The sequence below is a fragment of the Myxine glutinosa genome, chromosome 5, assembly GCF_964187855.1.
Source record: "Myxine glutinosa chromosome 5, kmMyxGlut1.1, whole genome shotgun sequence".
NCBI classification, from domain to species: Eukaryota; Metazoa; Chordata; class Myxini; order Myxiniformes; family Myxinidae; genus Myxine; species Myxine glutinosa.
The window spans coordinates 31993496-32017324 of NC_136265.1; the positions used below are offsets into that span (position 1 = coordinate 31993496).

Sequence of the window (23829 nt, forward strand, 5' to 3'; positions counted from 1 at the left end):
GGGAAGAGAAAAATGTTCTGATGAGAAGAATTGGCCATTATAACGGGACTCGATAATCCAACCCCCAAGGAAATCCAATCGCTGAGGTTGCCAGAACTGAAACACAAATTCTGCTCAACAGAACTGAAAGGCCACAACTTTGAGATGTCCTGCTATATATCAGTTTAGCCCTATCACTCAATGGGGGAAGAATCACTTTAAAATTCTCGGATCCATATCCGGATTCGAATCTTCACCAATATCTAATCGTTTTGTTCTTGTCACATACCAACCTCCACCAAAATCCACCCAAATCCGTCCACAACTTTTTGAGATATCCTGTCCACAGACAGACAGACAAACAGACAGGGGTGAAAACATTACCTACATCCCCCCTTCGGCAGTGGAGGTAAAAACTCAGGTATGCTGATGAGACCACTCTGTTGGCAGAAAATAAAGAGGACTTCATGAAACTACTGCAAGCAGTGAATGGAGGAGTAAAATGAGAATAACGACGTGTTCAGATTAGGAGACGATCATGTTGAAAAAGTCTCTTCTTCCTGGGATCTAACATTGAAGTGAGTGGAGAATGCAGAGGAGAAGTTAATAGATGGTTACTGTTAGAGAGGTAGATGTCTGGAGATGTTTAAGGTTCTAAGACATCGCCTTCACTTTGTTTAAGAGATTTATTCAGTTATTGCGGAGAAAACCTGACTCGATACAGGACAAATTTACATATCACAAATACACAGCAGTACAACAGTTGAGTAGAGTTCTCTGAAAATTCTCTCGCAGAGTTCCCTTCTTATAAGAGAAAAATCCTTTGATGTTCCCAGGGAGGGGCCTACGGGCATGGAGGTCAGACATCCCAGAGGTCAGACTCACTGGCATCTCATGAAGCTGTTTCTCATCATGAAGCCACCAATAAGCTTGCAGGAGTCGCACTAATTACTGAAGGTCAAGAAAGGTCACTGTTTAAGCCGGAGGGAAATGTCTTCTGAGACATTCACATCTGGTCAATCTCAGACAAAGAGCTGAGTCTGCACTTTCCAACAAGGCTGGCATCCGCACCAGGTCAAAGGTCGTCACACAAGCTCAAGCTCCACTCCCACATCAGTTAACGCGAACTCCACACTCTCCAATTCGCTTCCAGCACAAAGAATACCCATGATCCACAATTTAAAATGCAGTTTCTTTGTCATTTCATATTTCTAAAGATTCTAGCACCTTAATAATTATACAAACAACGTCTATGTCTCTGTTGCGACTTCATGCTGAGACAAACGCTTCGAGAAAGCAATTTGGCTGCGAGTCAATCACTCTATTAATCTTTCAATCATAAGGAAGTCCTAAAGGACTTCCACATTACCCATGTTGAGAACAGTAATGTCAGGATTTACAAATATCTGGAAAGACAAAGATGTGACATCATATTGGACGAGAGTCATATCATGGAGAGTGAAGAAAGAAAGAAAGGAAGAAGATCGTCAGTTTTGAAATGTGTTGTTGGAGATTAATGTTAAAAATTCCATGGATTGCAAGAATAACAAATAAATCAGTGTTTGAAGAAATTAGGCCTCCATGTACATTAGAATAGCTGAAGATAAAACATAAACTGTCCTACTTTGGACACATCATGCATGCAGAAAACTAAAGTCTGCAGCAGTCAGTCAACCATGCTGGGTGTGGTTGAGGGAAGAGGAAGAGGCCGACCTTGTATGAGATGGGTGGATGGGGTAAAGGCTGCCACCAAGTTGTTTCTGCCAAAGCTTCAGGAAGCATTGCAGAATAGGTATGTTTGGAGAAATGTGATCATGAATGTCACTAGACGTCGACAACAACTTGACTTAACTTGATAACGATAAGCTCAGTCTCACGTTATCTTATATGGAATGTTATTATTTTGTGAGGGTATTCCGAGCTTTCATTTTTGACGAACAGCTTGTAATGGTGAACTATGATGTAGGTTTTGCAGGAAAAGTATAAAGTTAAAATGTCATTTATTATGAAAGGGTGGGAGAGTAGGAAGAGTAATTTTTGCATTTTCCCCATCAGGAACCAAGTGCTCCAACAACGTCGGAGATTTCTGGATTGCCACTACAACAGAAATGTAAGATCTGCTCGAGATATGATCATTTCTTTCTCTCTCTCCTGATTGGTTAATTTCGTGAAATGTTAAAACAGCAATGAACAATTACAATGATGCTGAACAAGAAGTTGAAATAACTATTATAAACTAGAACGCCACTCAGTGGAGCGCATACTCCCGCCGTGTGTGGCCGCTGCTGAGCCCGATCTTCCAATGGTAAAAAATCCTTCAAAAAATTCCTAGATCTGGAATAATATCCTGAGCTTCACCAAAAACTAATCAATTCTTCCTTATCCCAAGGGCAATCATCCCACCAACTTTCATCCAAATCCGTTCAGAACTTTTCCAGATATCTTGTTCACAAACACACGAACACACACACGGACGGACACGGTCGAATGCATTACTCCCTGGCGGGAGTAATTATTCCCATTTTATCCCATAACCCTTCTTCCGCAACAATAACATGAAAAATGTCGGTAATGATTCGTATACAGTAGAAGTTTCCCTTCCGGTTTGGGTTTGTCACAGCTGCCCCTTTCGCCTGAATCAAAGTTACGTTTTCCGAACCGGCCCCGTCGTGTTTTCTCGTGTATTTTCGTTTCTGTATGCTGTTTGTATTTTAATCGATATTTTTCCATCTTTTTTTTCCCCATAGTACCAGCACCTTGTCGACATCTGTTGAATTCGTTTTTGCACGCACCCTTGGCCTTCTGGGATAGCCGGAACTCCATCGTCCCGGCTTTGAGATATTTTTGTCGCTCTGTTTCTCTTTTCTTCTTTCCAAAAACTTTGGCCTGTCGACCTTTTCAATGCTTTCCTATCCTCACTCGCTTCAAAAACGTTAGCCCTTACAATTACTGCTATGAACTAATTTGTGAGTGAACTAGGAGGATGCCAGTCACGCTTGCAGACACATGCACACACATACATGTCGGGAACCAGGGTTCATATCATGAAGTAACTTTCTTTTAGTAACTACAAACTAATTTTCTTTAGCATCCAACACTGCAGCGTTCTGCGAGTATATATTTAATTATGCGCGAGCTCCTTTTGGCTCAGCGCACGGCTTGTTTTAACAATGCCTGCTTTATCTCAAGCCCGTGTTAGATTAACTTGAAAGGGAGTAGGGCTCAGGACTCCAGGAATTTGGCTGAGAGCCTGGTGAACGCTGATAATGGGTTTGCACCACTTTTGGACAACATCGTAAAACTCTGCTGCTTTTGTCTTCACTTCTCCTACGCGGGCAAGATCCAGCCAGGTGGTAAAGTGAGAGAGATCAAAAGGTATATGGCCTCGCTGGCCGAAACGGTTATCTGATCATTGCTTGCATCTATATCCGTGCGCGGCACATTTTCATTAAAGTTTGTCTTGCCTCGGCCACGATATGTGTTCTGGCCCGACTTGATAATTCTCCACGGCTGTGTTGAATGGACAATAAACCTGCTACTTTTTGAACTGAACTAGACTGCACTCGTCGGGAAGCCGTCTCCGGGCGACCGGGAACGGCGGGACTCGGCATACACACCTCCTCAATAAAGGAGAGACAAGAAAATTATGTCTTTGAAAAAGATTGAAGGCCATTTTTTTTTTTTTTCCTCATTATCTCTCCCTCACTTCAAAATGGTACCACAGCTGACTTTGCTCATGAGAAGGCCAAATGCCTCAATTCTGTGTTTGCTTCCATAGCTTGTGTACACAACCTCCCTACCCTCTCATACCCAACTGCTCCTAGATGCTGCGTCTTTCCCACTTGAGAAGGTGGAGAGGTTTCTGTAAAACCCCGACTCCGATTCTGCGGCAGTCCCAGACAGCATCAGTCTTCGTGTCCTAAAAACCTGCTCTGCTGCTCTTGCTCAACCTCATTCTGCTCTGTTCACTCGATCTTTCTCTCTGGGTCAGTTTCCATCTGCTAACCTGGAAGTTAGCCATCATTGCAATACACAAACATGGTGCAAAAACGGATCATCTTAATTATAGGCCGATCGGCTTGCTTATAATATTATAAGCAAGGTCATATAATCTATCATTGCAGTTGCCATCAAATTCTTCCTTTTATCTAAGGCCTGATTTCAGATTATCGATCAGTTTGGTTTCTAACCCGGCCATTCTTCTCTGGACTTGCTGCTTTGACTCAACCAACAATTAATGAAAGGCGACATTCTCTGACACGAGTTCAGGGTGGTCTCTCTGGACATATCTCGAGCATTTGATATGTACAGACTGACACTTTGATCTCCTAACTCTCTGTTTGTGGTATCCAGGGCCACTTCATCTCATTGATCGCACTGACATCCTCAACTCCCGTATTCAGTGTGTCGCTCTTAATGGAATTCTCTCATCTCCTATCCCTGTCAAGGATGGAGTGATCAAAGCAGTGATTTGGGCCCAGTCTTGTTCCTAGTCTTCATCAATGATCGATCTGATGAGACAGGCAGCAAGCAGCCTCTTCCCTCTCTGCAGACCTTGATAGAATCAGGAGCTGGTCCAACACTTGGAATATGTTCTTCAACCCGACAAATTCCACACTCACCCTGTTTCTCTGAAAGGACCATCTGACAAACCCTCCCGTCTACTTCCTAAACAAACCACTTGAAGACGTTGTCACTCAAACATTTGGGCCTCACCATGAGCTATGATCTTTCTTGGGCAAACCGTATTTCCAAGATGGCCTCCAAAGCCAGCTGCTGACTGGGCATTGTTCATCGAGCAAGGTCTTTTCTTTGGCCAATATGAATTTTTGATAACCTACAATGCCGTCATTCACCACTTGATGGAGTACTGCTCTCCCCTTTGGGCTGGTGCCCCTGCCTCACACGTTGCCCTTATTGATGTCGTCAAAATCATTGGGATATCCCATGACAAAGCTGAGACGACACCTGTTACTGTTGCATTGCAGACAGGTTGCTGGCCTCTGGGTATTCTATTGCCTTCTTTTTGGTCTTGCACCCTCTACCCTCTCTTGGCTCTGTACCTCCCAGGTCTCTGCAGGGCACACAAGGTCCGCCAGTAACGCTCTTCTTGTGAAACTCTCAAAATCCAAGCTCACTGCTCACCTCCACTCAATTGTTCCTCATTTCTCTCACCTGAGGAACCAACTTCCCCAATCAATCTGATCAGAGCTTCAAGACACCTGTTCATCACTATCCCGTCCACCCAAACACATGATCTCCTCCACCCCCAACTGTCCCATTCCCAAGCACTCTGTTTTTCCTGGTCATTGTGATTTTGTTCCCATCCACCTCACCTCTTCTCGTTTGTTAGTTGGCGATTGGTTTGTTTCTTTTCTGTTCCATCCCCACTTTCCTCTTCCTCTTATTGCTGCGTTTCATTCAACTTGTTCACCCCCATCTCACTCTCAGTTATAATCTACTGTTGGTGTTGCCACCTTTGCATATTGCTCGAGCTCTTCCACAAGCAGCAATCTGGTTTGTAATGTTATAATGTTTACAGTGGATTGCCTACTTGGCTTCCGATCAAAATGACAAATAAACAATTGGTACCACCTGATTCGCCAAAGTTTGTGCAACATCTTCTTTGCTCATAGTCTATAATTCCTCCCTGCCCTTTCACCTGTTTCACTGCCCCTTCCACAGTTTGTGAATATGAGAAGCCTGCCGACGTCGTGTTCCTAATTGATGGTTCAAGTAGCATTACCAAAGAAATCTTCAACACGACTCTGTTTCTTGTACGAACGATTGTGAATGGCCTGGACATTGATTCCGGCAATGTACGTGCCGCCCTGGTGCAATACAGTGGATCTTTCATGGAAGAGAAGAATACCTTGCACTTCAATCTGGACTGGTATAATAGTAATGCAGACTTGCAGAAAGCTATCAGCTCAGTGCCTTATATGACGGGTTTCACCCAGACCGGGTTTGCTCTGTTTTACACCCTGGATTCCATCTTCAGAAGCCACGCACGACCTGACGTTGAAAAGGTAAGACTGCAGTTTCTTTACATGGTATGATGGATTCATGATGGTATGGTCTGTACCTCACTATAGCAGCCTGTTAAACACTACAGGTAAACCGTTTTTGGCCTCTATCCTTCATAACACTTTACCCATCCCCTTTTTGCTCCAACAAACCTGTCCCTCATAAACATACGCCAATCAGAGCTGAGAATCTGGTCACGTGACAGAGGTGATGTGGTGTGACTATGTCTGTGATGTCATTAGGTGTACGATGGCTGACTCCACACGTCGCCATTTTGATTTATATGCCGTTCAGGCCGAACATATCGTCGAACCTGTCATATATCACAATCACCATTTTCTACCTTTACATTTTTCATTCAGTGTGAAACACAAACAAACCAATTGTTAAAATGGCCATCAAATATCAAAAGCACAAGCGTTACAGGCCTTCCAACGAAACAGTATGTAATATGTATAGGCCTTAGGCTTCATACCTTCATGCCTCATATTCAGTCCGCTTCGGACAAATTAGCCCAGGATTCTTAATAAAGTAACATCGTTTTCGTTATAATAATAATAATATTAATAATAATAATAATAATATAGTAAGTATAATCGGAACACTACAATCCCTTTGCCGTGACTGCAAAGTTGCTGGATTGAAGCCGTGGTATGGTTGGTTCATTGTTGACTCGAAACATATATTAATAAACCAGTGTCTCAATGCAAGCTCTTCACTTCCATGGTGACCGACAGCTTAGAGACTAAGAGTACTTCAAAAAAAAATTTCTTACATTATTTGCTAACTGGTATCCCCACCCAGGTCATATTCTTCAACTAAAGTATCAAATAAGCACGGCTACGCCGCTGCTGGACTTTCGGTCTTGTTTCTTTACAGGAGCGAGGATCATGGAAGAGCAAGGTAGAACTGACAGTGGGCAGTGAAATAACAGTGAAAGAGGAGATGCAGGAGGGGAGGAAACACTGAAACCAGCAAGATGGTTGGGTTCGGGAAAGTTAATGTGGGCATTAAAGATCATGGGTCAAAATTGGCGATGAAAAGAGATGGTGGTGCACCGTTTACTTTTGTATACTGAATCGAGGCTCGTGAAAGAGCTGACATTTACTTCACAAACAAATCAACCAGACAAACAAGATATATAAAAAGAGGGAGCGGAAGACAAGAGAAGGGGAAGCACACAAATACTTGAGAGCACACAACATTTAAGAGCAGGGAGATGTGTGGGAGGGAGAGGGCTTAGGGAGAGGAGGCGTGGGAATGGGGGGGGGGGGGGTTGGTGGGAGAAGTATAAAACACAAGGACACCAAGGACTTCCAGGACAGAAGTTGGTATTTCAAAAAAGTGGAATTGGGGTGAAATTAGCGGGGATAGAAAAGATCAAGGTTTTGGATGGGGGAAGATAAGAGATGGTGGTGAACAGCTGTTTTAAAGACCTGGAGGGTGGAGTGGGATTGAAGACAGTGAGGGAGTTTGTTCCAGAGGTGGGAGAAAAGAGGAATGAAGGAGTGATGGTGAGCAGAGAGTCTTGATTTTGGCAGTTTAACCATAAGAGGGTTGCAGGCAGATCTTGTGCGACCTGTAGGAATATTTGCTGGACAGAGCCCAGAGAGAGCATGGGGGGGCAAGGCCAGAGAGAAGTCGGTAGAAGACGGAAAGACCACCAACCTGCCTGCGGTGAGTGAGTGAGAGGCCCTTGGAGTTAGCTTCATCGCGGGAGATTCCAATGATTCTGAATGCTTTGGTTTCAACAGCGTGAAGATGAGCTAGGTGTGAGGCAGGAGCACCAGCCCAGAGGGGAGAGCAGTATTCCATTGAGCTGCGGATGAAAGCCTTGTATGTGGTGAGGAGCTCAGGTGTGCCAAGGAAGGACTTCACACGACGGAGGATGCCCAGTCGGCGACTGGCTTTGGAGGCCAGATTTGAAATGTGGTTTTCCCAGGAAAGATCATGGCAGATAGTGAGACCCAAAAGCTTGAGTGACAGAACTTCTTGGAGAGGATTATTCAGAAAGTGGATGGGAGGGTTGTCCAGTCGGTCTTTTCGGAGAGACATCGTAAGAGTGTGAGATTTGTCAGGATTGAAAGACATGTTCCACTTGTATGCCCAGTCTGTGATTTTGTCCAGGTCTGCAGAGAGTGAGGAGGCTGCAGACTGCCGATCTGAGGGATGAAGAATGGAGCGACAGAGAGTAGAGTCATCAGCAAAGAGATAGAAAGGATTTTCAAGAGAGTCAGAGAGATCATTGATGAAGACCAGAAAAAGCACAGGGCCCAGAACACTGCCTTGGGGAACTCCAGCCTGAAAAGGAAGAGGAGATGAGAGAAACCCATTCAGGGCCACACGTTGACTTCGACTAGAGAGGAAGTCCACCAGCCATGCGTGGAGATTTTCATGGATTCCAAAAGAGGAGAGTTTGGTGAGCAGAGCGGGGTGCGAGACCGTATCGAAGGCACGTGATATGTCAAGGGAGACAGCTCTAATTTCCTGTTTGGCATTGAGGACCTCCATCCATTGTTGAGAAAGCAGAAACAGCATGTCCAGAGTAGAGTGACCAGGTCTGAAACCAAATTGATGATCAGAGATCAAGCCATTGGAGAAGAGGAAAGATTTCATATCTGAAGCAATGATGGATTCCATGACTTTGCTGATAATTGGGAGTAGGCTGATTGGTCTGTAGTTGCTGGGATCTGTTTTTGCACCTTTTTTGTGCAAAGCGGTGATGTTGGCTGATTTCCAAGCAGATGGCAGATGACCTTGAGCAAAAGAGAGGGTGAAGAGAACAGAGAGAGGGAGTGAAAGAGCGGAAGAACACGATTTTTGGACGCGTGGGCTGATGCCGTCAGGTCCAGTTGCAGAATCAGAGTCGAGGGTTGACAGAAACTTTTCCACCTTGTCAGGAGGAAAGGACACTGAGTCCAGGAGCAGCTGGGTACGACTGGGTACGGTGGGTACAGAGAGGGATGGGTTTGGGACACAAGATTTAGAGGCAAACACAGAGTTGAGGCATTCAGCTTTTTCACGTGCGGAGTCAGCCGTGTGGCCGTTTGAGGTGAGGGAGGGGATGGAGGGGGAACAAACACCAGAAACAGATTTGACCAGACGCCACCAGGATTTGGAAGAGGGAGACAGATAAGAGAGTTCTGTCCTGAGAACGGAGAGATATTGTTTCCTGGCTCTCCTGAGGGTGGACACACACTTGTTTCGGGCTTTGTGAAAGGAAATGAGATTTCCTTCCGTTGCATTTGCTTTCCAGGAGACGAAAAGTCCTGGAGTCCTGGAGGGAGGAATGAGACAGAACACTCTTCCTTCAAGGGCTTCAAGGAAGCATTGCACCACCATTTATTGTCCTTCCCAATTCTGACCCATAGTCAATGTATTCAACATTTAGTAACAGATCCATACTTCAATTTGATTAACCTAAATATTGTGAACTAGAGCAATGTAACTGTCACCAATATGCCTCCGTGTAGTCCCTGCCCATAACAATGGGTTGGTGCCCTAGTCCACTGTCCTGAAAATAAACAAGTTTGATTTAAATCCCTTCAGCTGTTCTCAAGTATCACATTTTTACCAGCTATGACAGGTTTCATATCGATGGGGGAAGCGGGTTCGGAGAAGGGTTTTTTTTAAATATCGGCTTTCCAGTTAATATGGCTGCCAAACCACGTGACCTACAACACCATAATTTTCAAACTGTATGCAGCAATGGTGTTAGATGACATTTGTAAAGTTTCACATCGATAGGGCAAGTGGTTTCTGAGATATAATTATTTCATATTTTCCTTCAATGCAATATGGCTGCCACATCATGTGACCGATAAAGTTTTCGTGATTAAATTTGAATCGCCATAACCTAGTCGATGACACATGTAAAGTCCATGACACATGATCGCTTTGGTGGTTTGGGAGAAGATGTTTTTTTTAAGGTTTTCGGTTAAATCCAGTGTCGCTGCCAAACCTTGTGACCAATGATGTTATAAATTTAATATTTCAATACAAATGGTCAGAGATGTTGTGCATGCAATTTCAGATTTTTAGGACAAGGCATTCGATTAAAACATTTATTGCTGGTATACCACTTCTTCAATGATGTCATCATTATCAGGCTTTTGTTCCCAATTGGGAGAACTCGACAATGTACAAAGTAAAAAATTTGTCCGTTCAGCGGTTTCCAGGAAATAAATTTTTTTCATTACTACGTTTTAGCTAATATGGCTGCCATACTACTTGACCTACGACGTCACAATTATCAAAACAACAATCTTCATGGGTGTCGCTCCTACCCTGAAAGTTTTGTCTCAATCGGACATGTGGTTGCTGAGAAAAACGAGGTTTAGCCTGTACAGACAGAACCTGAAAACAATGCCTCCGGCCACCTTCGGGGGCGGAGGCATAAATTTTTTTGGAGTTTAGGTACTCGGGATTTTTTAATGATTCAGTAAGAAACTCAAACTTGGTTCATTGAGAGGTAACAAGTGTTACGCCTAGGTCCCCCGTCGGGGAAGTGATGTGAGTTGACAAAGTGGAAGACGCAGAAAACATGCCATGACATGATATTTCGCTCACAAGGTTCAGACATACATGGAGGCGGCCATCTTGGATTTTGACGTGGCGACCCCATTTTCAACAGCGTTCTTCCTTATGCCTAGATACACCCACACACCAGATTAGAAGTTAGTAGTTCCTTTATTTTTCAAGATATTTCGCTCACAAGGTTCAGACATATATATGGTGGTGGCCATCTTGGATTTTGACGTGGCGACCCAATTTTCAATAGGGTTCTTCCTTATGCGTAGATACACCGACACACCAGAATACAAGTTGGTACTTCGCTTATTTTTCAAGATATTTCGCTCACAAGGTTCAGACATATATATGGTGGCGGCCATCTTGTATTTTGATGTGGCGACCCAATTTTCAATAGCGTTCTTCCGTGTGCCTAGATACACCCACACACCAGATTAGAAGTTGGTACTTCGCTTATTTTTCAGGATATTTCGCTCACAAGGTTCAGACATATATATGGTGGCGGCCATCTTGTATTTTGATGTGGCGACCCAATTTTCAATAGCGTTCTTCCGTGTGCCTAGATACACCCACACACCAGATTAGAAGTTGGTACTTCGCTTATTTTTCAGGATATTTCGCTCACAAGGTTCAGACATATATATGGTGGCGGCCATCTTGTATTATGGCGTGGTGACCCAATTTTCAACAGCTTTCTTCCTTGTGCCTAGATACACCCACACACCGGATTATAAGTTGGTACTACGCTTATTTTTCAAGATATTTCGCTCACAAGGTTCAAACATATATATGGTGGCGGCCATCTTGTATTTTGATGTGGCGACCCAATTTTCAATAGCGTTCTTCCGTGTGCCTAGATACACCCACACACCAGATTAGAAGTTGGTACTTCGCTTATTTTTCAGGATATTTCGCTCACAAGGTTCAGACATATATATGGTGGCGGCCATCTTGTATTTTGATGTGGCGACCCAATTTTCAATAGCGTTCTTCCGTGTGCCTAGATACACCCACACACCAGATTAGAAGTTGGTACTTCGCTTATTTTTCAGGATATTTCGCTCACAAGGTTCAGACATATATATGGTGGCGGCCATCTTTTATTATGGCGTGGTGACCCAATTTTCAACAGCTTTCTTCCTTGTGCCTAGATACACCCACACACCGGATTATAAGTTGGTACTTCGCTTATTTTTCAAGATATTCAGCTCACAAGGTTCAGACATACATGGCGGCAGCCATCTTGGATTTTGACGTGGCGACCCAATTTTCAATAGGGTTCTTCCTTATGCCTAGATACACCCACACACCAGATTAGGAGTTGGTACTTCGCTTGTTTTTCAAGATATTCCGCTCACAAGGTTCAGACGTACATGGCATCAGACATACATGGCGGCGGCCATCTTGGATTTGGACGTGGGTTGCACCCACACACCAAATTCGAATGCGGTCCTTCGCTCACGCACGTATGCATGCACGCACGCAAGATATTTCGCTCACAAGGTTCAGACATATATATGGTGGTGGCCATCTTGGATTTTGACGTGGCGACACAATTTTCAATAGGGTTCTTCCTTATGCCTAGGTACACCCACACACCAGATTAGAAGTTGGTACTTCGCTTATTATTCGAGATATTTCGCTCACAAGGTTCAGACATATATATGGTGGTGGCCATCTTGTGTTTTGACGTGGCGACCCAATTTTCAATAGCGTTCTTCCTTGTGCCGAGGTACACCCATACACCAGATTAGAAGTTGGTACTTCGCTTATTTTTCAAGATATTCCGCTCACAAGGTTCAGACATACATGGCATCAGACATACATGGCGGCGGCCATCTTGGATTTGGACGTGGGTTGCACCCACACACCAAATTCGAATGCGGTCCTTCGCTTACGCACGCATGCACGCCCGCACGCACGGACGGAGGGGAAAACCATAGTCCCCCTTTCGCTCCGTGGTGCGACGGGGGGACAAAAACAAAAGTCCTGACCTAGTTGCTCGATCTGATCAAACACTTATCTGTCAATCGGGGACCGATCGGCACTCTGACCGTGACCTTGCTGCCCTGACAAATCCGGGCAGCATGGAAGAATGGGGAAGATTTGGCCCCCGACTTGTGTTGTATGGCACAACCACCGCAATGAGGCATCCCCAATAGTTGTCGATTTATGTTGTTGACACTGCACTTTTGTTGACTGTTGTTGATACTTCCACTCTTTTGTTCCTGTTTTCTCATGCTTGTGGATCCACATTCCTGAAGCTATTCAATTCCACACCTCCCTCCAGACCTTCAAATAAGTAATGTACTGCCATTTCATGTCACCCTCTTCGGGTTGCAAAGGGTCGGAAACTTTCCGGAAATTTTGGAAACTTTCCATGGAAAGTTTCGGGAATTTTCAATGGGTTGGAAATTCTGGGAATTTTCATTTTATCATAGAAATGGAAAAATAATATTATTTTTGTTAGAAAGGAACAACATTATTGTGTTCTATACTACTCTTCACATAAATAAGAGTTTTCACATGCTTTGTGGGCTGGTTGGAGCCTTCAAATAGCTTAATTGGCTCAAATATAGGATATGTGCGAATGATGTAGCACTATCTATCTATAATTCCAGTAATCTCTGTCTGTCTGTCTGTACGTCTGTACGTTTGTTTGTTTGTCTGTGACCGCTGTTTCTCGACAACCACGGGTCCGATATACTTGAAACTTGCCAGGTATATTGCTGGGGACCCGAGGATGTGCCTTTTCAAGGTTTCATATTAATCGGACAATTACTTACCGAGCTATGTCCAAAAAACGATTCAACCAATCAGAGAGCAGCGAACGATCGCGTGTGCCGAACGTGGCGGGCACACTCTGCCTCGGATGGCACATTTGACAGCGTATTCATTTATTTCACGTTTGCAAACTATGTTGGCGTTAAACTATGTTTTACAACTAATAAAAACGAATTTGCGATTCATTCGCTTTCCTGCGCGTTTGTGCACGCGATGGCGATTTCTTTACCAAACTCCGGAAGCCGTTCGCTTTGGACCAAACCATTGCATGTAAATAGAGGGGGGGGATTGTCACCACTCGCAAGCCGTTCGCTTTGGACCAAACCATTTCATGTAAATAGAGGGGGGGGATATAATTTTAGATATAGATATAGTACGGGCATGCCCTAGTATACACAATGTATACACTATACAGGGTAACATTTTTTTATTTTTTTTTTATGCAAGATCGAGGCTCGTGAAAGAGCGAACATTAATCACACAGAAAGACAAACAGACACACAAAATAAATAACATCGGGAGCGGTAGACAAGATGGGGAGAGAGGGGGAAGGACACAAACACAACATTTGAGAGCAGAGACCGAGAGACATGGAGACATCGAGAGAACTGTGGGAGGGAGAGGGCTTTGGGGGGGAGGCATGGGAAGGGGAGGGGGGGTGGGAGAGGTATAAAACATATGGACACTGCCAAGACTTCCAGGAAAGAAGTTGGAATTTCAAACAAGGTGGATCTGGGGTGAATTAATGTGAAATTAGGTGAATTAAGGTGAAAATTAGGTGAAAAAATTTTGTTTCAAATGATGATGTCATGACTGTCAAATTTCCATCGTGATAGTATTAATGCAATTCATGGACATGGTTGTTTCATATATCAAGTAAATCTATTGCACATATAAAGTATGTATCCATTATACATGTTCACAAGTTGTTCATTATGTCAGCTAATTCTGTATTCAAGAATCTTGCTTTGAATCTTTGAATCTTGAATTCAAACAAAACATATGCTCTTTAACTATTTAATATATATTAATGAATGCCAATAATTTTCCCTGGGTAAATTTCAAAACAACATCTATTATTCTACTGACCAATCCAATTTTAACCTTGTTTGTGTAGGTGAACATTTTACCCAAACAGTTGAGATAAAAAATGTTTGTAACTGATAAAAACTTTCAAGAATAAGACTTCAAAATGTTTGTGACTTTTAACAAATGTGATTTTCAAGAAGATTTAATCACATGTGATTTGGGGTATAATACTATTCCAGTGCTTGTTGACTCATGGGCATTATGTGTATTGTGTTTACACATGTCGTAAAAAATGTGTAATGATATGTTCCACAGTTCAGTAAGTAATAAAAATGTTTAGATTACTTACAATCAGTGGTTTTAGTGCTAAAACTATTGAAGCATGTTTCTTTTTCTTAAAAAACATTGTCGAGTTAACCAGAGAACCTTAATCCAATATCCCTCATCTTTTTCTCACATCAAAATTTCAAATTGTGTGAAAATTCTCAGTTTCTGAAAGTTTCCGAAAATTCCCAATATTCCTGCAAAATTCCCAATATTCCCGGTGGAAATTTACCGCATTCAAAATTCCCGGGAATTTTGCAACCCTACACCCTCTCATGTCTCATGTCCCTCATGCTTGTTGTGTCCAACTGTAGTACCACTGCACCACTAGCTGCCATTACATTTGTGTTACCCTCCTCGCTCTTTCATCATCGGCCTAGAATCGAGATATTGTATAGAAATATACATGGTGGGGATGCTCCAAATTTCTGGCATAACTACAATTACCAAGAAGGCGATGACAAACGACCTTGTGTACTCTTTGCCATGAGACTCAGTCGGCAGCTCCGGCTCCGAGAAAGGGTTTGGACTCACGACGACGAAGACGAAAAACAAACATCATGGGACCCAACTCACAGTCTCTCTTATGAATCCTATTTCCTCTTGCACAATAAATTATTGTCACATATGAAGCTCCAGTTAAATCAGGAACCTCAGCACCGAGTTAGACTCGGGAGATGGACCGAACCATCTTTTATTGCGCTGCATTAAATTAATGAATTCTAACTTTACTGTTCTCCAAGGAGCGTCATTTGGGCCGAAATAATGGCGGCTCAAGGAGACGAAACACAGATAGTTGAAATAGCCTTTCTTACCTTTTTAAAAGAATTATTTTGTAAAGTAAACAGGGAAGAGGGTAACAAGATGCTACAAACAAAAACGGAACGAAACCAAGCAAAGCAAATGGGCACAAGGAGGAAAATGGGGATATTCAAACTTAGTGCACAGGATTATAACAGCCGAGGGTAGGAGGTCCAGCAGGTCAGTCAGGGCAGCGCTGTCCCAAACGAATCAAAATGGTACTAGCACTGCCAGGCAGGCATCGGTACAGAAGTGAGGTTTGGCTAGGCAGTTTGAATGTGGGATCAATGGAGGGAGAGTGTTGAGGTGGTGGAGATGATGTAAAGAAGGAGATTGGAAGCGGTATGTGTGATGGAGACCAGATGGAAAGGAGACAGTGTGAGGAGGTTGGTAGGAGGATACAAGCTCTTGCATGCAGGTGGGGATGGAAGGAGTAATGACGTCGGAATAATAGTATCGGAAGAGATCAGCAAGCAGGTAGCGTGAGTGGAAAGGTGGGAGGGCGGATAGTTATGGCATGGATGGTGATAGAGGCAAATGGTGTGTGTTATGTCGGTATATGGGCCACAAACGGGAAGGTCTAGAACGGAGAAGCAGGAATTCAGGGATGCACTGGAGTGGATGATGGGAATGGTTGAGATGGAGGTGATGTGGGGGGCTTTAATGCACATGTCGGAGTAGTGGAGCCAGGTGAAGAGGAATGTGTTGGTAAATTTGGTTGTGGAATGAGGAATGGAGTGTCAAGAGCTGGTGGTGAGGAATGGAATGGCCACAGCAGATTGGTCCTTTCAAAAGCAGGAAAGCCACAAGATTACTTATAGAATTGGACAGCACAGAACAGAATTGGATTTGGTGGTGGTAAGGAAGCGACAGCTGTGGATGGTGAAGGATTGCATGACTGTCTGGAGATGGTGGTACTGACAGAGACAACAACAGAGACTGCAGGTTTGCAAGAACAACTGGGTCAGGGGGATCGGGAGTGAAAAGGGTGGACAGAAGGAGAATGGATCAACTGAGTGAGGAGATTGGTGTGCAGATGAATTTGATGGGGAGATTGGTGAAATTCCGGCTGAAATGGGATGGACATTTGGTGCGGATGGGGGAAGAGAGAATCGCAAAGAGAGCGGATAGGTTGAAGGAACAAGATAGGAGTAAAAGAGGAAGACCGTGGTTGAGATGGGACGATTGTGTGGGGAGGGATCTCAGTCATGTATGGGGTAGTTGGAGAGGGGCCAGAGTGGGCTGAGGACAGAGAGGAGTGGAGGAGTATTGTGGTCAAGGCATGCAGAAGCTTGCTGCCATCGGACCTCACCTCTTATAGAGGGAAGAGGAGGAGAACAACAACGATCATATATATTTATACATGCAGTACATACGTTCCCTGGCTCGTGCATATCAAGACCTGGTCACGTTACTACAGTAGACGATGATCCTCGTGACCTAGGCCATGCTTATTTGTGCATGTCCAAGCATGTGTGAACGATGAAGTATTTTCTCTTTCAGATCAAGCCTATATTACCACACTGGCTTTAAATGAAATGGTAATCAAGAGTTTGTCCAGAACCTTAACTCTAATCCATGTTTCTCATCAGATTTTGATCTTCATCAGTGATGGCGGTGGCTATGGCAACTTTGAAGCCGCAGCAGACGGAATGAAAGCCTCTGGTGTGACTGTGTTCTCCATCGGAGTGGGTGACATAAATTTTAAAACACTTCAGGTACCTTATCCTCCTCCAAATAAACTAAAGTTTATCATTCGACTGTTGTTTCTCAATGAGCCTAATTTCAACTTTTGTCCGCTTACATTTGCCTTATGGTTTGCTGAGTCGACGTCATTGAGGACAATCTTTTCTTCTATTGGTCTCCTTTTTCCTGACAGGTTATAGCCAGTGACCCAGACACAGAACACGCCATTCAATTCAATCAACTTCCAGACATACAGGAGATCATCACGACACTGAGCCTCTTTCTCTGCAATACAAGTAAGAATATGAAATCTGAAATCACTCCAACTCAATCTCGATCTCAATGTCATGGCATTAACAGATTGTGCGGAATACTCAAGCTTGCTTCGGTGTTCAGGAAGTACCCCAAGTTTGCTTTTAGAACGTTTTTTTGGACACAAGAAGTATGAACTACATATAAATATGCATGAAATGTGTGAGCATATCGAAGGGACAGAAAAGGCAATTCACTAGGTAACTGGAGTGAACAAGAAGGAAAGGACACCATGCTAATTTCAGGGATAACAGGAATAGGGATAAATACCGTTTCACGAAAACTATGAACGAGGGACGGAAGAACTTTGAATGGAGCAGGATGGTGGAGATTACGAAGATTGACTTGCTGTGATGACATCAACTACTAGTGGGGTATGTGTAAGCAATAACAAACCGTGCTTCCTTCGTAAGTACATAATGAATCGAAGCTTTATGATTATAGGCAAGCATCACCGACCTCCTGCTAGATATCAATTGAGGACTTTTTATTTTTTATTTTAAGGACGTGTTTGCTGTTTTTACATCAATTTTCATTGAGATTTTTGTTTCACAGATGACAGCTATAGAAATGACAAGTTTCAAATGCGACATATTGATTGATGTTTTTTGTTTTTTTCACGTATGTGGTTCCGGTTTTTAATGTAAATTTTGATTTACGGATGCTTTCCGATGATTCTGGGATTTTTCCCAGTGTACCGGCTTCGATGACCGTCGGCACGCCAAATTTAAGCTATGACACCCGGAAGGTATCAAACATTAATGTCAGTCGGTCAGTGTTTAGAAAGAGCTTTACAGATAATTATGATGATTTCTAAACTTGAGTAACATTCACTGTTTGACAGAAATAGTTTTAGCTTAGAGTTGGATTCTCACGCCATTGGAACTGTGAAATATCCCTTTTCGAATGGTTATCGCACCCTCGCACGGGCTGAGATTGCTATTGTAGACTACGTACGTGTAACAAGATAGCCGTATGTGTCGTGGATTCCCTAATCCCTTCCAGTTCTGGAAGAAGCACCTGCTCAACTCGGACCAAGTGTACAAGAGGTTTATTGAGGTATAAGGGTAACATGCATGGTAGATGATCGGCGCATCGGCCAGTAACGCCATTTCAGGAAAATAACATCACACAGCCAGCCCCAAGATCAACTCAGGGACTTTCAACTTACATTAGTCTCTATATACTTTCTTCAAACGACAAGGAACTCAAAACATTTCCCCAGTTTACACAGACTGTCTCTGGGAGCTATATCTGGCAAGCAGGGAGCTCATGGGGAAGGAATGTCACCACAAGGTCAATTAAGGATGTTTTTCAACAGCTTCTCAAATCGAGACAGTCAGACCTTAGCTTTAGCGGAGAAATGGGGTCATACTGCCCCCATGATCCTGGGATTCGACTGAAATCCCTCACATCATACGTGTGACGAGCCATTGTGGACTTGTTTCGAAGGAAACAATTGTAGGTGATCGAGTTATTGTTCAAAGTACCGACTTTTTTTTTTTTGCACCATCTTGTTCTCCTTGTTGTGATTGGTACTACGTACTGCGTAGTGACGTCTGGGGGCGTGGCTTCAGTGGTTGATGGCGGCTCGTCATGATGGCCGTGTGCTCTGTGAGAGCTTGGTATCGTCTTTAATAAACCACTTGAATTGAAGGAGATTCCTGAACTTACTACATGGTGGCAGCACGGGATCGTGAAGATCAACAAGCAGTTTGACGTTTGGTCTTGTTTTTCTTTGCGGATTACCACGGCGGCACGTTCCATGTTTTTTCAACATGGCGAAGTTCCCGACAATGGAGTGGTCCAGCTCAGAGCTGGCGGAGACCTTCAAGTTATTCAAGCAACGAATGAAGTTGGTGCTGTTGGACGAGGGCATCGATACTAAAGCCAGACAGGCATCAAGATTCAGATTTCTGTGGGAGACAAAGGACTGAGGCAGATCAATGCATCGACTCTGAGTGAGGATGATAAAAAGGATCCGGATAAATTATATAAATTATTCGAGGATCAGTTGGACATTCATGTAAACTTTTGGATTCACCGGCTGGAAATGATGAGATTTCGGCAGCAAGAAGGAGAGTCCATTGATGATTTCGTCAACCGATGCCGACGGAAGGGAAGGTTGTGCAATTTCTCTGAAGCAGAACTCTCGGAATGGATTATCGAGTTAATTGTTGCGAGCACCCCACATGATGATTTTTAAAAGCATCTGCTCGACCAGGAGGTCGGGTACGACATGGACCTGGTTTTAAGTGAGGGACGCAAGTACGAAGCAATGGTAATCGGAAAGCAGGCCATCCAGAAGATGGAAGGGCCTTCATCGTCTGTGAATGCCATGACACATCGACAAAAGTGCAAAAAGTGTGGACTATCACATCCACCACGGAACTGCCCAGCATACAATGATTAGTGTAAGTATTGTGGTGAACTGGGACACTGGGCCCGTTGTTGTGAAAATCCCAAACGAAGCACGATATATGCTGATGGATACGAGTGGAGCCGCCGTCCTGCAATGGGTGGAAGAGGCCGTCGCATCAGCAGAAGCGAGTTGAGAGGTATGCTTCGGGGAAGTAACAATAATGGGACCTCGGTGAATGAAGTGTCGGGGTATTGTACTGAAGGCGATGAAGACAGTTACGAAAGTGACACTGACGCATATGAACACACCAAGCCGTTTCACGTGATCAGGGTATCCGCACTGTGTATGAAGGAGACGAGGGATGAAGTGGACACATTGTTGAACATTGTATGCCCTGACATGAAAGGTGTATACAAACTGCAGTTGAAAGTGGATACAGGTGCATCAGGGAATACTTTGCCAACGCGTATTGTGAAGGACATGTATGGAAACAAATGGATGTCAAAACTGACTCCACTTGGTGGGACCAAGCTCACTGCTTACAATGGCAGTGAGATCAAGTGTCACGGAATCCTAAAGCTCTTGTGTCGATATAAAGACTCAGATTGGTTCAAGTACAGGTTCTATGTGGTTGAAGTACCTGGAACTGCAGTACTTGGACTACCGGCATGTGAAAGGCTCAACATCATCACCATAAAAGGCATTGCTGGGCAACGAAGGACATTGCTGAAGACTGCACCTCCAGCATCAAGGATTGCGAAACCAATGCGCCACGAGGAACAGGCCTACAAGGTGAATTCCGTGGATGAATTGAAAAGGCTGTTCCCGGACAGATTTGACTGCATTGGGAATTTTAAAGGAAAAGTGAGGCTTCATCTAAAGCCTGATGCAAAGGCATCGATTGATGCACCAAGGAAGTGTAGTGTTCACATCAAAGGGAAGTTGAAGGAGGAACTAATGAAAATGGAAAAACAGGGTATCATCAGGAAAGTGGACTATCATACAGATTGGTGCTCTTCCATCTATAATAGTGTAAAGAAAGATGGGAGCTTAAGAGTATGTCTCGATCCGAAACGCCTGAACTCTTGGCTGAAGAGGTGTCCAACACATCAAAGTCTACCAACTGCTCGACACATACATCTATCTATAATTCCAGTAATCTCTGTACGTTTGTACGTCTGTACGTCTGTACGTTTGTCTGTGACCGCTGTTTCTCGACAACTACCGGTCCGATATACTTGAAACTTGCCAGGTATATTGCTGGGGACCCGAGGATGTGCCTTTTCAAGGTTTGAAATTAATCGGACAAGTACTTACCGAGCTATGGCGATTTAGCCGTTCGCCGTTCGCTTTGCCGTTGCGAATGGACCAAACCATTCATGTAAATAGAGGGGGGGGGGGTTCTGTGGTCGTTCGCTTTGGCTTTGCGAATGGACCAAACCATTCATGTAAATAGAGGGGGGGTTCTGTGGTCGTTCGCTTTGGCTTTGCGAATGGACCAAACCATTCATGTAAATAGAGGGGGGGGGGGTTCTGTGGTCGTTGCGAATGGACCAAACCATTGTTTTTTTTTTGCAGTTTTTTTTTTTTTTGCAGTTTTTTTTTTTTTGCAAGGAACGGGCACCCACGTACGGGCACGTCCTAGCTTATATATAGTACGGGCATGCCCTAGTTTCAACAATGACGCTTCAGCAATGGAAACTAACGGCTGCTCCAGCTCCAAGGATGACGAGAGTGCTGAGACAACAAGGCCGGACAACTCTCCATACTCGACCAGATCAGGCCGTGTGATTCGAAAACCATTGAGATATTGTGATGGTGAATAACGACCATCAGAAATCAGCCCTTGCAATGTCAGTGCAGAGACAATCCGTGGATTGGAATGATTGTGTTTTCTCTGTTTTAGCTAATCATACTGAGCAGTAATTACCTTCGCAAAAGCGGAAGGTTATGTTTTGATCGCTGTGTATTTATTTGTATGTCTGTGTGTGTGTGTGTGTGTGTGTATGTTATTCGCATAACTCAAAAAGTATTCAACCGATTCGCATGAAATTTGGTGGGATGATAGGTTATTATCCGGGAACCATTTGATTAGATTTTGGAATCGATCGGGTCAAAGGTCAAGGTCAAGGTCATGAAAAGGTCAAAATCGTCTTTTTACCATAGCGCGGTCAATTTGTGTCCAATTTGTATGAAACTAATGCCAAAATGCTTTGCTACACAGATCTTGTAGTCTTTTATTTTGGCAACAAAAGTAGCTGCGGCGAAGGTATGCGCTCTACCGAGTGCCCGTTCTAGTTACATTTTGGTTAAGAGTTATAACAGTAACCCCAGATCCCATCTATGTGTGGTTCAAGTTGTGTCTGATTGTGTTTATTATTTTGATTTAGTTTAGTAGTTTTGTTGCATACAAACATAATAATTTCAATGAAAGGGAGATGTTGTGATTGGTACTACGTACTGCGTAGTGACGTCTGGGGGTGTGGCTTCAGTGGTTGATGGCGGCTCGTCATGATGGCCGTGTGCTCTGTGAGAGCTTGGTATCGTCTTTAATAAACCACTTGAATTGAAGGAGATTCCTGAACTTACTACACTCCAATGGTGGCCCATCACTTCCTTGTGGGCAAATTTTAGTTTTGTTGAACAATGGATAACTACCATGCATAAATGTGACCGAACAACTTCTCAATTCCTTGAACCTGGCTCCAGTTGTTTTTTTTTTTACACTTCACTCACTTGGAACAACTCACAGCCTTATTTATACTGTTAACGCACATGGAACATCACACCACTCACTCATACGATTCACTCCACAGTTTTCCTTGATAACCCCCTCATATCATGCTTTTGATTTACCAAGTTTGGACCATGTCCAGACAGCTATTTTCGTTTGTAAAAAGATAAACAGCATTAAAACATTTTATTCACTCAATTTGAAAAATAAAATTGACCAGTCAGAATCTGGGGCTGGGAGCAAATGGGGCAGGCTTGGAGCAAATCCTGCTATAATCCTGCTATAATCCACCACACACACACACACACACACACACACACACACACACACACACACACACACACACACACACACACACACACACACACACACACACACACGCGCGCTTGTGAATGGATTGAGGCACTGTGGTCTGTTCAAAGTAGCTGTTTTAGATGTTTTAACAAACCCAAACACCCAGTTTTCATTCATGCAATCCCCTGGCGTTCCCTTATTATGCATGCAAAGTTTGGGGCCACTAGGTTTCATGGTTTGGGAGTTATGGAGGACACACACACACACACACACACACACACACTCCCCATATGAGCGCTTGTGAATGGATTGAGGCACTGTGGTCTGTTCAAAGTAGCTGTTTTAGATGTTTTAACAAACCCAAACACCCAGTTTTCATTCATGCAATCCCCTGGCGTTCCCTTATTATGCATGCAAGGTTTGGGGCCACTAGGTTTCATGGTTTGGGAGTTATGGAGGACACACACACACACACACACACACACACACACACACACACACACACACACACACACACACACACACACACACACACACACACACACACACACACCCCCCATATGAGCGCTTGTGAATGGATTGAGGCACTGTGGTCTGTTCAAAGTAGCTGTTTTAGATGTTTTAACAAACCCAAACACCCAGTTTTCATTCATGCAATCCCCTGGCGTTCCCTTATTATGCATGCAAAGTTTGGGGCCACTAGGTTTCATGGTTTGGGAGTTATGGAGGACGGACACACACACACACACACACACACACACACACACACACACACACACACACACACACACACACACACACACACACACACACACACACACACACACACGATGTCCTTATTCCTAACTATTGTTGTGCTTCCCTCTCTCTCCCCCTAGTTTCCTGTTCCCTTTATTTTATGTTTTATGTGTTAGATCTTATACGAGCCTTGACTATTTATACAAAAAAAGGTTGTTGATGACAGGGT

General features: G+C 43.7%; 1 protein-coding gene across 1 annotated transcript in view; it reads left to right on the top strand.

Annotated features, from left to right (window-relative positions):
• The window catches only part of LOC144888139 (matrilin-1-like), a 90960-nt gene that overhangs the window by 24268 nt on the left and 42863 nt on the right, over positions 1 to 23829 (top strand). The window contains exons 3-6 of the mRNA XM_078777832.1: positions 2035 to 2089; positions 5665 to 6008; positions 17067 to 17192; positions 17354 to 17456. Coding sequence (XP_078633958.1) covers positions 2035 to 2089; positions 5665 to 6008; positions 17067 to 17192; positions 17354 to 17456 — 628 coding nt within the window. The remainder of the gene's footprint in view (positions 1 to 2034; positions 2090 to 5664; positions 6009 to 17066; positions 17193 to 17353; positions 17457 to 23829) is intronic.